At 40.2% G+C, this 15502-nt stretch overlaps 1 protein-coding gene across 1 annotated transcript in view; it reads left to right on the forward strand.

Moving 5' to 3' along the window:
• Window positions 1-9689, forward strand: part of LOC124798217 (store-operated calcium entry regulator STIMATE-like) — a 30062-nt gene extending 20373 nt beyond the window's left edge. Inside the window, exons 2-5 of the mRNA XM_047261524.1 lie at window positions 2285-2429; window positions 7763-7884; window positions 7963-8159; window positions 8264-9689. Coding sequence (XP_047117480.1) covers window positions 2285-2429; window positions 7763-7884; window positions 7963-8159; window positions 8264-8488 — 689 coding nt within the window. The 3' untranslated portion in view covers window positions 8489-9689. The remainder of the gene's footprint in view (window positions 1-2284; window positions 2430-7762; window positions 7885-7962; window positions 8160-8263) is intronic.
• Window positions 9690-15502: the final 5813 nt, after the last annotated feature.

The following is a 15502-nucleotide window of genomic DNA, read 5'->3' on the forward strand; positions in this document are numbered from 1 at the left end:
GATGACGAGACTGACAAAAAATCTTCATCATCTTTGACAAAAATCCAAAACCAAAATTTCATTACTTGTAGAATTTAAGAAATATCTACAGGAGTTGGGAATAACAGACAGAAAAGAGGGGGTCTTGGACAGAAGAAAGAAGAGAGCAACAGAGCAAGAAAGTAGTAGTATTGGGAATCTAGAAAAGAGACTGTCATAAATTGTCTATTTCACATGGTCCTGAGTTGACCAAATTTGAATAATCACAAAATTTGAGTCAATGTCATCGCATTTCTTGAGGTGGGTCCATTGTCCTATTTCACGTTCACACTGGATGCATGCAGTTCATACATGAATATGTCTTCTGACAGGAAGATCAGCCCAAGTGTCAGTGTGGATCAGATACAGTGGTTTGATACCTTGTTGAATACCCAGACTTACTGTGTAGTATAAGTTACTGCTGGCACAACCCTTATCACAGAGCCAGCTGTGGGTACCACTACACTACTGTTGAAACCAAAGTGTTAAATTACTACAAGAAAGATACTATTACTCATTTCCTTATCAGAAAATTGAGTTTAGTGATAGATATGGTTGGATATGGGTCTGTATTCATGTGGTTGGGTCTCCATTTCAGATTTTTGTCATCAGTCTTCGGTTCTTGGTTTTTTTCTTTATTATACCCTATTTCCTTATAGTATTCAGTCTTAAGGGGCACCCTTTCCATTTGTGATATGTGGCTCAGCTATCAGAATCAGTTGGGCAGCAGTTTACAGATTAAAATACTGACCTACAGCAAGGAACCTTAATTTTTCAGCTCATGATGAAAATTGACAAATGATTAAATAGCTCAAAGTTTAATCATAGGAGTAATACCTCTCCCTCTAAACCCTTTCATGGAACTTACCACAAAATGGAAGACCACGAGGAAGATTTCAGGCTGAGGTTGAAAAATTTCCATGAACAGTAAACAATAAACATTGTCCTAATGTAATGGGAGTGGACCATGTGTAATTAAGGGACCATCATAATTGCGAAAATCTCTCATGGCATTTCAGCAAGTAATAAGCCTGGACACTCGTGCTTGTGTTCTCACCATGTTTGCTGGTGAATGTAGAATAAGAAAGCATGAGCAGAAAAATGTGAAGACCATAACTGTCTGATATATCATCCTCATAAATAATTGACTAAAATAATATACAGAAGAACTGAACAGAAAATTGAAGAGGTTGTAGGTTCTTTTTTTTCCCCGCTTTCTTCGGCTGTGGGATAAACCAGCCTCCCTCTTGATTGTCAGGTGGTCCCAGTTTGTGAGTCTTAACCAAAACACCACACCTTGTTGCATGTAATGATTTTTGACAAAAGTTTTGTGTTGATATGTCCTTTCATATTTGCACCTGGCAAGTCACCAAACACATGAAATAACTTAAAAAAAAGGACGCTCTGGCCTAACTGACATTTCAGCACGAGTGATGGTTGGTCAAATAATTCAACAGTGTGATGCTTTGGAGGCACCTAGCAGGAGAAGCCATCACTACCACCACAATGATCACAGAAAAATAATTGCAGTTACTTGTAGTTTTTTTGTTTTCACATGTTCAACTCTACTAAGAGTAGGTGAACTGCTATCACACCAACATTGCTCCAGTTCCCATTGAAATTCTCGTGATGATAATTTCAATATGTTAACTAACTGGACAGATAATGACAGTGCCAGTGTGAGAATGATAAACTTCTTGCTGCAACGCATCCTGGAAAGTTAGGTGCAGATGTAATGTATCAAGTAAATGGCAACTTCGTATTGTGGCCATTTCTGTGTTTATATTTTGGAGGTGATAATGTAACATTTATTTGCAAAGTTCTTTCCAGTTCAGACACAGTATCACTTTTCTTTGATTTGGTTTCAAAGAGTGACAGTTGTTAGAATTTTTCTGTTGCCTGGCAAGCTAAGTTTCCTTGTTGTATCTCGTGAAAGCTGAATATTAATGTTTGAGGCATGAAATGTTTGAGCTGATGTTGGCCCAGTTATTTCTTATATTATTACTAATTGGAAAAAGAGAGATGAAGAAACACCTTCCTACATGTCACTCACAAACTCAAACTAAGCTTTGTGCTGTGACTCTTGTACAATGACTGTTAGTAAGCAGTAGTGACAGAAATTATGTATTTTCTTGTTAAAATAAGACTAATTGATATTTAACTAGTTTTAACATTTTAGAGCATAATTTTTGAAAAAAAAGAGGATTTTCTTTTTCGGTGGATTGGGTTTTCTTGTATCCTTAAAACTATTTTTCTGTTTATACAGTGAAACGGTTTTGTGAGCCACGGTATGAAAGACGCCCATGGCTTATCTGGTTCTATGATACTTCTAAACAGGGAATGGGAGCATTAGTAATACATCTTGCAAATGTGTATTTGGCAAGCACATTCCATGGTGATCCTTGCACATGGTAAGTAAGGGATCAGTATTGCATATATGTTCGGATATTCATATACAGCAATAAGTTGTTATTGGCTTATGTACTTTATTAAATTATAGTGATTTAATAACAGTCCATGAGAAAGTACTTGTCTCCTACTTTCCAAACTTCACACAATCTCTTACATACCTTTCAGTACCAAACAACTTAGCCAACTCATATAAGCAGCTCAGTTTGTTCTGAATGGATCTAATGAAACAGCTCATGGCACAGCGATAGGACAAAGGATTTGTATTTGGCTGTGAATTTCTGCCATTCGTGTATGGTATTATGCTCTGGATCCAGTCTCTTAGCTGCTGCTCATTAACAGTGAGCAACATTGAGGAGAGTTGGTGGTGGGCAGAGATAACAAATTTTAAGGTCTCTGCTGAGAAATGTGTATTTGGAAATTAATTGGATAGATAAAAAATCTACACACCAAGCAGTGGCAGAATACACACACACACAAAAGAAGGTTGTAATAAATAAGGCAAGCTTTCAGAGTCAGTGGCTCCTTGAGGCAGAAGGGTTGAAGGGGAAGGAAGAGGGATGAAATGAAAGGACTGGAGAAGTTTAAGAAAAGGGGTAGATTTCAGGAAAGTCACCCAGTACCACTGGTCGGCAGAGACTTACTGCACGGGATGAGAAGGAAATACTGATTGTTAGGGGCTGCATCAGATGAACCTTGAAAACCTGAGAGCATAATTGTAATATGTATGACAGAGATTACTGCTTAAACATCATGCGTGAGTTAATAAGAGTGAAAGGCTAAGTGCATTGAACGTAACAGAGGTGGGAGGGAGGGGGCGGTGAAAATAGGTGGGTAAGACAGTGGAAGGTGTAGAAAACTGTTCTTGTTGTTTGGCATTGACAGAAATAGGTCAAATAACACAAACTGGACTGGAATGGATTTATCAATGGTGTGGTGAAAAATATAAACACTGTTTAGAACTGTAATCAGGGAGTAAGTCTTGCTACAGAGAAACAGAGCAAAAATGGAATTCAATATGGGCTTAATTTTGAACAGCGTAATTTACTAAGACTAAAGATTTTGAAGGAATCTGACAGATTAATAAGACCCTTTTTGAAGGTCAAAAGCATTTTGCCTGCGATATGCTGTTTAATTTATTGGAACAAATTGAACTTTTCCATTAACACTTATTTCATTTTACTACCCTGATTTAGTCTGTGGTCATTTTCAGATGCAGATTATGTTGATGAGGAGTCTTGTAATATTTAAAACTGACTCATGTTTTATAGGAACAGGAATTTGTTCCTATACAGAACTCCTTTTATATAAATACAATAAAAAGAACTATGAGAACACAGTGCTCTCCATGTGAAACTACAGTAATTTTGTTCTGATTTAATTTTTACTTATTTGTGTACACTTTTCATGCCACATTGCAGCCACCTATTCAAGCCTGGCTAGTGATGCAACATAAACAATGAAATAAAGTTCAGTTTTTTTTCAGTAAATTAAACAGTCTGTGGGAGACTAAGTGTTTTTTTTCTGAAAGAAATTGAGACTGTGGACGTGAATACGAGGTAAATCACACTTGTTTTAAAAATAAATTAAAGATTATCTGTGGAAACTATTCGTGTGTGTGCACTAATTTTTACGCAGTTTGATGAAGTAGTTGAAGATTTCTATAGAGTTAATGACACACAAATGAAAACAAATTCCACTAAAGACAATAGTGAGGGATTTTAATGCAAAAGTAAGACCAGAATTAAAGATTTTTCAGTGGAAAACTTTGGATATCAGACTGTCCAGACAGCACGAAAAACCACCTTTTGCAGCACAGATCTCTGAGAGACGTGCAGGAAGTGTGTCAGTGAAGTTCTGGAAGGTACCGACAGGGTTGTGAAGTGTTGCTGACTCCAGTTCCATGGCCAGCTGCACTAGGTTTTCTCAGTTGAGGAACCATGGCAAGAACAGCCTGATTGAGGTAGTCTCACAGATTCTCGATTGCATGTAAATCTTGGGAATGTGATGGCCAGTGGAGTACAATAAACACATCCTTGTGCTCTTTGAATCACAATGTACACTGTGAGCTGTGTGACAAATTGCATTGTCCTGCTGGTAGATGCCATTGTGCCGAGGAAAAACGGACTGCATGTGGGGGTGGACATGGTCTGGAAGGATAGGTGCATAGATATTGATCCCTTGTGCCTTTCAGAATGACGAGGTCACCCAGTGAATGCCACAGAAATATTCTCCAGACCATAATGCTCCCTCCTTGTTTGCTTTCAGACATTTCATGGTGCACATGCCAAAGGCTATATGTCTTTTGGGCAAAAGTTTGATTCATCTGAAAAGACCACCTGTCACCACTTAGCGGATGTCAGTTGTGGTATTGGCAAGCAAATTCCAGTCTTTGTTGCCGATGAACAGTAGTCAGCATGGGTCATGAACCTGGCGCCTGCTGCAGAGGCAGCAATGTTCACCAAATTGTCATTGAGGAGATACTGATGGTAGCCCCCTAGATTCCTCTGGGTGGTCAGTTTCTCAACCGTTGAACATCTGTTGGCGCACACACATCTCTGCAGCTGTCATTCACCCCCGTCATCTGTGGACTGTGGTGCACCGCAGTTGCCCCAGCACCGGTTATGGATAGTACCATTTTGTCTTGCATGGTATATTTTGATGACAGTACCGTACAAACAATTTAATACCTCAGCCATTTAAGAACTGCTTACACTCTTAACCTGAAAGCTAATGATTGTTCTTTTAGGCGTAAGCTAAATCATTCTGTTTTAGCATTATGATGACAAATGGACTGTTTTCTGCACCCGTCCTGCCCTGCAGGCTTTATATACCCTCCACTGCTAGTGCTGCCACCTGGCACCTGTGAGCGGTTATTGCACATTGACGTCAAACATATGTGGTGGTCACATTAATGTCACTGCTCAGTGTATTTTGGTCTGTATATTGGTAATAAAAAAGTATCCAAGGTTGAAGGTTTATAAGGAATGTATTCTGTCTTTTCAACAGTTAAGGAATTGACAGTTGGATTCAGACATGGCAACACTTTTCATGAACATGGTACAGATGAAAAGCATTCCTAAACTGTGGTCACAGATGAAAACGTGTAAAGTGCACAGTATTGTAGAGGAAAATTTATGTCCTTAAAATAATTTTTTAACTATTGGTACATTATCTCAGTCCTTTGATTCTGCATTATCTTAGGGCTAGTGTAATTTATGGAAACAGAAAACTGTCTTCTTTTTACTAATTGTTAAAATGAGGACAGCTGTAGCAGATTATTCAACAAATGCTAATGATAGATAGTTTGTACATTTGACTTTCAAAGCTTGGTGTAGTTGTTGTGCCATATTAGTGATATCAAGAACTTAAATAAACATTCTCTGAAAAGTCAGTATTTTTTTCTTTTATTCTTCAATACTTTAATATTATTCAGACTAGAAAATGAGTTACCAATTTTAGTTAACAGCTTTGTTTTTTATCATCTTCAGTCAATGACTGGTTTGATGCAGCACTGTGATTTTTTAAATCTCTGTAAATCTAATACAACCTACATTTATTTGAACCTGCCTGCTGTATTCAAGCCTTTATCATCTCCAGTTTTTACCCTTACCCTTCCTTCCCTTGGCATATTAATTATTACATAATATCTTAGCTTGTGTGATACCAATGTACACTCCTGGAAATGGAAAAAAGAACACATTGACACCGGTGTGTCAGACCCACCATACTTGCTCCGGACACTGCGAGAGGGCTGTACAAGCAATGATCACACGCACGGCACAGCGGACACACCAGGAACCGCGGTGTTGGCCGTCGAATGGCGCTAGCTGCGCAACATTTGTGCACTGCCGCCGTCAGTGTCAGCCAGTTTGCCGTGGCATACGGAGCTCCATCGCAGTCTTTAACACTGGTAGCATGCCGCGACAGCGTGGACGTGAACCGTATGTGCAGTTGACGGACTTTGAGCGAGGGCGTATAGTGGGCATGCGGGAGGCCGGGTGGACGTACCGCCGAATTGCTCAACACGTGGGGCATGAGGTCTCCACAGTACATCGATGTTGTCGCCAGTGGTCGGCGGAAGGTGCACGTGCCCGTCGACCTGGGACCGGACCGCAGCGACGCACGGATGCACGCCAAGACCGTAGGATCCTACGCAGTGCCGTAGGGGACTGCACCGCCACTTCCCAGCAAATTAGGGACACTGTTGCTCCTGGGGTATCGGCGAGGACCATTCGCAACCGTCTTCATGAAGCTGGGCTACGGTCCCGCACACCGTTAGGCCGTCTTCCGCTCACGCCCCAACATCGTGCAGCCCGCCTCCAGTGTTGCCGCGACAGGCATGAATGGAGGGACGAATGGAGACGTGTCGTCTTCAGCGATGAGAGTCGCTTCTGCCTTGGTGCCAATGATGGTCGTATGCGTGTTTGGCGCCGTGCAGGTGAGCGCCACAATCAGGACTGCATACGACCGAGGCACACAGGGCCAACACCCGGCATCATGGTGTGGGGAGCGATCTCCTACACTGGCCGTACACCACTGGTGATCGTCGAGGGGACACTGAATAGTGCACGGTACATCCAAACCGTCATCGAACCCATCATTCTACCATTCCTAGACCGGCAAGGGAACTTGCTGTTCCAACAGGACAGTGCACGTCCGCATGTATCCCGTGCCACCCAACGTGCTCTAGAAGGTGTAAGTCAACTACCCTGGCCAGCAAGATCTCCGGATCTGTCCCCCATTGAGCATGTTTGGGACTGGATGAAGCGTCGTCTCACGCGGTCTGCACGTCCAGCACGAACGCTGGTCCAACTGAGGCGCCAGGTGGAAATGGCATGGCAAGCCGTTCCACAGGACTACATCCAGCATCTCTACGATCGTCTCCATGGGAGAATAGCAGCCTGCATTGCTGCGAAAGGTGGATATACACTGTACTAGTGCCGACATTGTGCATGCTCTGTTGCCTGTTTTTATGTGCCTGTGGTTCTGTCAGTGTGATCATGTGATGTATCTGACCCCAGGAATGTGTCAATAAAGTTTCCCCTTCCTGGGACAATGAATTCACGGTGTTCTTATTTCAATTTCCAGGAGTGTATTTCATCTTTTAGGCAAATTGTGCTGTGAAACTCTTATTCCCCCAGCTCAGTTCAGTAAATATTCATTTGTTATGCAGTCTACCCTTCTACTCTTCAGCATTCTTGCTAAACACATTTTCATTCTCTTTTTGTCTTTCAGGATTACCAGTTATAGTGTCATACAAGTTTTGTTTAGTGGTAATGTAACAGATTGTATCTATAGAAGGTGACAGTATTAATCTGAGTTTGTATTTCAGGTACATAATTAATTTTCTCTTGGACTCCTCTGTTGGGCTGCTTATAATTTATATAGGCATTCGGCTGTCACAGTATCTATCAAAAGTAAACAAGTGGGAAGCTATTAACTTTGGTGAATATGGTAAGTTGACTTATCCTTTGTCTAAAGATTAACCTTCTAAGCTCTAATTTCATCATTATAACAACATTTTATTTGCAGGCAAACCCCCATCTGTTAATGCCTGGTTAGCGCAGTGTTGCTTGTATGTACTGTTGATGATCATAGTAAAGGCATGTATTACTTTGCTGATCCAGTTTGGCTTCTGGAACAGTGTAAGGGATTTCATACTTTCACCAATAACAAATCCGAAGGTGGAGCTGGCCTTAGTTATATTTATCATTCCCTTTTTTGTAAACGTAAGTATTATTCAAAATTTTTCTTGTATTTATTACATGAACAAGTGAAATTAATAAAATTGCTTCATGTGACTTAGTATGTATATAAATTTTCATCATTACAGGCATTGATATTCTGGGTCACAGACAATTTTCTTATGAGACATACTCATTTTAAAAGCTACAAGAGTGATAAGGGTCTTCTTGAGAAGGTAAAGATAAGATACAGAAAACTGAAAAGGGCAAAACGAGATGATTCAGAATCTGATGTTCTGCTGTCTGCAGATGAAGAGCTCTTGGGAGCTAATGAATGTCTCCAACAACGTTTACCAAATGCTACAATCACCTAGTGTTGGATTGGAAATTTCTAACAAAAATATGAGACTAATTCTCTGAATTCCACAATCGCATTCTCTTTGGAAGGAGTTGCGAGTATTAGACTGACAAATCATATGGAATATTTTATACCAAATAACTATACTAATAACCAGTTTTGTAAATTGGTGGCTCTTTTAATGAGTTAAACAGTATATTTTTTCAATGTTCCTTTCATTAGAGGATGAGGTCTGCAGTACATTCAACTGTTTTGTAGTAATGACAATATATAGCAATACTGTCCTGCAAGATCTTATGAGATTCATAAAATATGTACTTTATAATATGTGATATGTTCATTGTAGTTTCGCAGGCTCAGATAATGAATTGTGTACATTTTATAGTCTTATTTATTTTCTTATTTATTACCATTAATTGATATTTTACATAGGCCTGTTTGAGAAGGCCTAATGTGTAGAGTCTCAGAGTATGAGTGTCATTTTTCTTTGTTTCGTCTGTGTACAATTTACAAACAAAATACAATATGTTTTTTATATATTGTCTTTGGAAATGCATTTCAGATCATGTTCAGTTTGTGTAATTATCTACAGAAGTTCCTCCTGTATTCCTTTGTAGCTTTATTGGAGTGTTGAAATTGTGTAATTTTACAATTTTGCAAGTGTATACTCTCATCAGAATCGTTTACTACTGTCACAGCTGCCTCTATGATTTCTAAAAATGTCTAGATAAAAATAATTTTTGTGGGCCGTCCAGTCTATTTTCAAGATCAACATTTGTTGTTGGATAAATTTTATCAAGCCTGAGTAATACTGTAATTCTAGTATGGATAAATTTGACTGATTCTGTGCTATATTATAGCCGTCCATGTATCAATGCATTGAGGCAGGTTTTATTCTCTACCACATTTGTGTGCGCAAATGTGACATATTTTGTAGAGAGTAGTCTGCTCAATGAATTTACTAACTGCAGGTGTCATTCATTTCATTTATGATTTCGTTATGATATTTAACAAACATAAAATGACATAAATGAAAGTAGCTGTGGAGCAATAAGAGTACATGGAAATTTTGCTGTAGAGTAAATTTATAAATTTTGTGTTTGATGAGAAAGTTATTTTGTTCTGATGAGAATACTGTTGAAACTGTGATTCAAGAAGAATCATTTTAATAAATTACATATTACATGGAAATAAATGAGGCAATGCCAATACAGATATCTGTGAAGTAATTTCTCCATGAAAAATTTTCCCAAAATTTCTTTTATTATTGACTTACTATTAATTTTAATTGACAAACCTCCTTGAGCATAAGTCATCTTTATTTCTGTCTGAATTAAACAAGCAAATATTTATGGACAGTGTAATATAATATTCCAGTGCCTTGTTAATTCTTTTCAGTTCACAGAAAAGAAATAAATACTATCTATGATTTTTGTAGTTGCCGTGGTTTATTGCATGACGGAAATAGTTCGAGAAAATTGCAAGGAATGTAGCATGGAAATGAATCTTAACTCCTGGTTTTGAATGGTTCTTTGATATTGCAGGTAACAAACCAGTCGTATGCTTTTTCAGCAAATGAAACGCAAGGGGACTGAAATGGTGCACTGCTATTAGGCACATTATCTGCTGCTAAAGATAGCCGTATCATGGCCACCTTTACATAGTGCACCTTTGGGTGTTAAGTATGTAATGAACTGAATAGAATTCCCCACATTTGCTTGTTTATTTTATATTCATTGCCACTACAATGACATACCTTTTGTGACTATGCCAATACATGCTCATTACACACGCAATTTCAGTGTGTGCACCTCCATACAGTTCGCAGGTTCACTTGTAGAGGCCATCTGGGTTGGTGCGCACCAAAGGAACGGCATTATTTAAGCAACTGCATATGAGTGCTCAACCTATTTACGGTGTATTACTGTTGTCCAGTCAATGTGTTCTGTGTTAAGCACCACCTCTCATGTGTTGCTCTATGAAGTACTACACCGGCCGGCGTGGCCGAGCCGTTCTAGGCGCGACCACTACGGTTGCAGGTTCGAATCCTGCCTCGGGCATGGATGTGTGTGATGTCCTTAGGTTAGTTAGGTTTAAGTAGTTCTAAGTTCTAGGGGACTGATGACCTCAAAAGTTAAGTCCCATAGTGCTCAGAGCCATTTTATAAAGTACTATGTTCCATAAATCGTGTTTGTTCTTGCTACAGCACATGTACTGCAGTATTATTGCACAGAATATTGCACATCATTTCCGTGCACCCTTTGTGCTGTTGTAAAAGTAAGGAAAAAGAAGTGATTCATGCACTGTTATCAGATGTCCTGTAATGTTGTATCTGAAAATGGGTATAACAAAACAGCAGTCAAATTACAGTCTATGTATTGATTCTGGCATCACTACACTCAGCTGGCGGCTACACGGGTGTGGTGTCACCACCAGACACCACACTTGCTAGGTGGTAGCCTTTAAATCGGCCGCGGTCCGTTAGTATACGCCGGACCCGCGTGTCGCCACTATCAGTGATTGCAGACCGAGCGCCGCCACACGGCAGGTCTAGAGAGACTCCCTAGCACTCGCCCCAGTTGTACAGCCGACTTTGCTAGCGATGGTTCACCGACAAAATACGCTCTCAATTGCCGAGACGATAGTTAGCATAGCCTTCAGCTACGTCATTTGCTACGACCTAGCAAGGCGCCATTATCAGTTGCTATTGATAATGTAAAGAATGTAAAGACAAGAGCTACATTCAACATTAATGGATTAAAGTTAAGTATTTCCACCGTCTGCGTCCATTTTTCTAAGTTCATATTTCCTTGTCCTGTTCCAGACCTCACGCCAGCCTGCGTAAGCATAAACGCGTGCCTTTCGGCTTCCTCCAAACCCTGTGGGTTGGCTCCTGCCAGTCCACAACAACGGGTAGTGGAGGCTGTGTGGTGTGGACTGGGCGGTTTTTTAGGTTAGAAGGCCTCGGGAAAGTACGGGGTGGGCTGCAATCTCAAAGGGTGCACGGCAAATAGAGGACGTGCTTGGATCAAGGAACAGTCGGAATTGTAGTTGTAAATTGTTGTAGTTGTGCTGGGAAAGTCCCTGAGCTTCAAGCGCTAATAGAAACCACAGAAGCTGAAATCGTTATAGGTACAGAAAGCTGACTAAAGCCTCAAATAAGTTCTGCAGAAATTTTTACGAAGTCTCAGACAGTGTTCAGGAAAGATAGATTAGGCAGAATTGGTGGTGGAGTGTTTGTGTCTGTCAGTAGTGGTTTATCTTGTAGTGAAGTCGAAGTAGATACTCCGTGCGAATTGATATGGGTGGAGGTTATACTTAACAGCTGAACTCAGTTAATAATTGGCTCCTTCTACCAACCCCCAGACTCCGATGATATAGTTGCTGAACAGTTCAGAGAAAATTTGAGTCTTGTAACAAATAAATACCCCACTCATATGGTTATAGTTGGTGGGGACTTCAACCTTCCCTCAATATGTTGGCAAAAATACTTGTTCAAAACCAGTGGTAGGGAGAAAACATCTTCAGAGATTGTCCTAAATGCTTTCTCCAAAAATTATTTCGAGCAGTTAGTCTACGAACCCACGTGAATTGTAAATGGTTGAAAAAACACACTTGACCTCTTAGCCGCAAACAATCCAGAGCTAATAGAGATCATCATGACTGATCCAGGGATTAGTGATCACAAGGTCCTTGTAGCTAGGCTCAATACCGTTTCTTCCAAATCCACTAGAAACAAACACAAAATAATGTTATTTAAAAAAGCGGATAAAGTGTCACTAGAAGCCTTCCTAAGAGACAATCTCCATTCCTTCCGAACTGACTATGCAAATGTAGATGAGATGTGGCTCAAATTCAAAGATATAGTTGCAACAGCAATTGAGAGATTCATACCTCATAAACTGGTAAGAGATGGAACTGATCCCCCCATGGTACACAAAACAGGTCTGAACGCTGTTGCAGAGGCAACGGAAAATGCATGCGAAGTTCAGAACAACGCGAAATCCCGAAGATTGACTAAAATTTACAGACGCGCGAAATTTGGCATGGACTATAGGTTCCACAACGAAACGTTGTCTCGAAATATGGTAGAAAATCCGAAGAAATTCTGGTTGTATGTAAAGTACACAAGTGGCAAGACGCAGTCAATACTTTCGTTGCGCAGTGCCGATGGTGCTGTTACCGACGACTGTGCCGCTAAAGCGGAGTTATTGAACGCAGTTTTCCGAAATTCCTTCACCAGGAAAGACGAATGGAATATTCCAGAATTTGAAACACCAACAGCTGCTAGCATGAGTTTCTTAGAAGTAGATACCTTAGGGGTTGCGAAGCAACTAAAATCGCTTGATATGGGCAAGTCTTTAGGTCCAGATTGTATACCGATTAGGTTCCTTTCAGATTGCGCTGATACAATAGCTCCCTACTTAGCAATCTTATACAACCACTCGCTCACCGATCGATCTGTACCTACAGATCGGAAAATTGCGCAGGTCACACCAGTGTTTAAGAAGGGTACTAGGGGTAATCCATCGAACTACAGACCTATATCATTGACGTCGGTTTGCAGTAGGGTTTTGGAGCATATACTGTATTCAAACATTATGAATCACCTCGAAGGGAACGATTTATTGATACGTAATCAGCCTGGTTCTTGTGAATCGTTCTTGTGCAATGCAGCTAGCTCTTTATTCGCACGAAGTAATGGCCACTGTCGACAGGGGATCTCAAGTTGATTCCGTATTTCTAGATTTCCGGAAAGCTTTTGACACCGTTCCTCACAAGCGACTTCTAATCAAGCTGCGGGCCTATGGGGCATCGTCTCAGTTGTGCGACTGGATTCGTGATTTCCTGTCAGGAAGGTCGCAGTTCGTAGTAATAGATGGCAAATCATCGAGTAAAACTGAAATGATATCAGGTGTTCCCCAGGGAAGCGTCCTGGGACCTATGCTGTCCCTGATCTGTATAAATGACCTGGGTGACAATCTGAGCAGTTCTCTTAGGTTGTTCGCAGATGATGCTGTAATTTACCGTCTAGTAAGGTCATCCGAAGACCAGTATCAGTTGCAAAGTGATTTAGAAAAGATTGCTGTATGGTGTGGCAGGTGGCAGTTGATGCTAAATAACGAAAAGTGTGAGGTGATCCACATGAGTTACAAAAGAAATCCATTGGAATTCGATTACTCGATAAATAGCACAATTCTCAAGGCTGTCAATTCAACTAAGTACCTGCGTGTTAAAATTACGAACAACTTCAGTTGGAAAGACCATATAGATAATATTGTGGGGAAGGCGAGCCAAAGGTTGCGTTTCATTGGCAGGACACTTAGAAGATGCAACAAGTCCAATAAAGAGACAGTTTACACTACTCGTTCGTCCTCTGTTAGAATATTACTGCGCGGTGTGGGATCCTTACCAGGTGGGATTGACGGAGGACATCGAAAGGGTGCAAAAAAGGGCAGCTCGTTTTGTATTATCATGTAATAGGGGAGAGAGTGTGGCAGATATGATACGCGAGTTGGGATGTAAGTCATTAAAGCAAAGACGTTTTTCGTCGCGGCGAGATCTATTTACGAAATTTCAGTCACCAACTTTCTCTTCCGAATGCGAAAATATTTTGTTGAGCCCAACCTACATAGGTAGGAATGATCATCAAAATAAAATAAGAGAAATCAGAGCTCGAACAGAAAGGTTTAGGTGTTTATTTTTCCCGCACGCTGTTCGGGAGTGGAATGGTAGGGAGATAGTATGATTGTGGTTCGATGAACCCTCTGCCATGCACTTAAATGTGAATTGTAGAGTAATCATGTAGATGTAGATACACTAATGAGGGGACTTTCTGGGAGGTGCATCGAGTTATGAGCTCCCACTTCGCCTGGTTATAGTGTGGGTAGGCACCTATCACACCCTAAAATTGTAGGTGCCAATGCGGCCTCATTTTTGAAATATTGCCTATTAAAGTTTGGGCAGCTCTTTATATACAGAAAAGTTTCACTGTTGTGGCAAGTGAGCGAGAAGCCAAATGACAAGCGAGCGAGACTCCCACCCAGGTGACTCTGGTTCGAGACCCATCTATGCTACTTTTGTTTCCTTTCCTCCCCCCCGCCTCCCCCACCCTCCCCCCCCCCCCCCCCCCCCACAAATGCCTGTTTTAATTTATAATTAATCATGAAAATTCTGTAAGGAATTGATTAAAAAGAATTACAAGCCTCTATAAATCAAAATTACAAATTGAATGTCACATTTTGTTTTAATCTTTTGAGTTTCTTTTTTTATTTTAACAGGAAATTAACCATAATGTAATTTCTTGAAATATTTTATTATTGTTCAATTTTTTTGTTGTATTTTTAATTTTGTTCCATTGAGGTAGGGAATAAAAAAAAATACCAACAAATAAGGGATTAAAAATATGTTTCATTTAATGGAAAGTTAATCGATATTTCCTATATTTTGATGAGTACATTCAGACGGATGATACTTGTTACAAAAACAATAAAAACATTTGTACTTTCGACACCATGAACATTGTACGAATGCACATTCATTTTCGTCGCAATCACATCTGTATTTTCTCAGGTCCACAGGAAATGCCACTGCATTGATGTTGTGGAATACTTCTTTTTGCGATGGATCTAGCTTCACAACATGCCAGGCATATCTGTAACAATATTAACAATGAACTTGTAGCATATCTGAAAATCCAAGCAAGCTATCCAAAAATTGAAAATAATGCTTTATTCACGTACCTTATCCTATTTTTATATATCGGAGCCTGCAGTTGGTCATGTACCAGTGAATGGATTTTTACCATGTCCTCCGTGGATGTGATTTCTATGTTGTGTTGCAATAGGTACGGAGAGTTTTGGAAGTGGCAAATGTAATTCTTTACTGGGTGATAAAAATATACACTGCATGGCTGACAAAACGGTGTACACTGCGGTGGTATCAATAGAGAACAAGTTGGTAGGCCATCTTCATCATTGAATTTCATTTGATGCAAGTCCATGGAGTTTGCCCACACCACGTGTCAACG

The sequence above is a fragment of the Schistocerca piceifrons genome, chromosome 5 (assembly GCF_021461385.2).
Source record: "Schistocerca piceifrons isolate TAMUIC-IGC-003096 chromosome 5, iqSchPice1.1, whole genome shotgun sequence".
In the NCBI taxonomy this organism is placed as follows: domain Eukaryota; kingdom Metazoa; phylum Arthropoda; class Insecta; order Orthoptera; family Acrididae; genus Schistocerca; species Schistocerca piceifrons.